The sequence below is a fragment of the Mastomys coucha genome, unplaced genomic scaffold, assembly GCF_008632895.1.
Source record: "Mastomys coucha isolate ucsf_1 unplaced genomic scaffold, UCSF_Mcou_1 pScaffold22, whole genome shotgun sequence".
In the NCBI taxonomy this organism is placed as follows: Eukaryota; Metazoa; Chordata; class Mammalia; order Rodentia; family Muridae; genus Mastomys; species Mastomys coucha.
The window spans coordinates 116994785-116995900 of NW_022196905.1; the positions used below are offsets into that span (position 1 = coordinate 116994785).

General features: G+C 42.3%; 1 protein-coding gene across 1 annotated transcript in view; it reads left to right on the forward strand.

The window, feature by feature from the left end:
• Wdr66 (WD repeat domain 66) overlaps positions 1-1116 on the forward strand; it is a 75190-nt gene that overhangs the window by 25466 nt on the left and 48608 nt on the right. Inside the window, exon 10 of the mRNA XM_031391149.1 lies at positions 749-875. Coding sequence (XP_031247009.1) covers positions 749-875 — 127 coding nt within the window. The remainder of the gene's footprint in view (positions 1-748; positions 876-1116) is intronic.

A 1116-nucleotide genomic window follows, 5' to 3' on the forward strand; every position in this document is an offset into this window, starting at 1 on the left:
TGGCAGAGGCAGCCCTGCAGCTTTCAGAGCTTGTTCTCTGACCTCCATTCAAGGACCTGCACTCACACAGCTAATGCATAGTATCAAAAACTAATTAAAACCTTCTAGAGGAGGTTGCGTCTAGACGAGGTCTCACAACCCCTTTCCTTTATTTTGAATTCCCTCTCCTTCTCTCTCTCTCTCCTTCCCCCTTCCCCCCCCCTCCCCTTCCCCTCCTCCTCCCTCTCCTTCTGACAGCTTGTCATCCCGGGAAAGTTTTGACTACTTTTTTTTTTAACATTTCATACATACTAATTTCATACTAATTGTGAGCCTGTGTGTTGGGGGTGAGAGGGAGTCATATGTGTGGGAGGCAGAACGCAGCTCTGCAGATTTCTGTCGTGCATGGTGAGCACCGGGCATCTTTACCCGCTCAGTCATCTTGACGGCCTGGCTTCTTTCACTCAACTTAATGTGGCACTGGTCACAAATCTTTTTTTTTTTTTTTTTTTCAAAACGTCTCCTTTTTGGCTGGTGGTACTTCGAGTATGTTAACTGCTCATTTATTATTCACTGTTAACGGGCCTGGGAGTCAGAAGAAATAGTTTGCCTCATCCTGTGCATGGCCTCTTGCCCACCCCCTAGGAGTTTCTCTCTTGGTTGTTGTTTAGTTTCTACATTTAACATTTCCCTCACATCAGCTTCTGCAGAGTTGAGTTTTTTGGGAAGGGCGCCAACTCCTCACTCACGCCATTCACTGTCTTGGCAGGAGTCAGACTTCCCTTCCAAAGCCCTTACATTCCTTCCAAGATCTCCTGTGTCCCAGTCAGCTTCAGAAATGTGCCTTCATTGGCTTTTGTCTAAAAGACCACAGAATAAAGATTATTAGTGACCGGGTGAGGGCTGCTGTTCAAGGGCAGAGCACATACATGCTCTGCTTGTATGACAGTCTGGGTTCATTACCCAAGAGAATAAAAACTAAATAGCGAATATAGTTTATTTTTGCTTGGTATAGATGATGAGTTGTAATAAATAAATAAATAATAATAAATAAAACTTGTAACATGGATGTATCTCACACTGTTTACTTTTTTCTTTTTTCTTTTTTTTTTCTTTTTTTTTTTTTTTTTTTTTTTT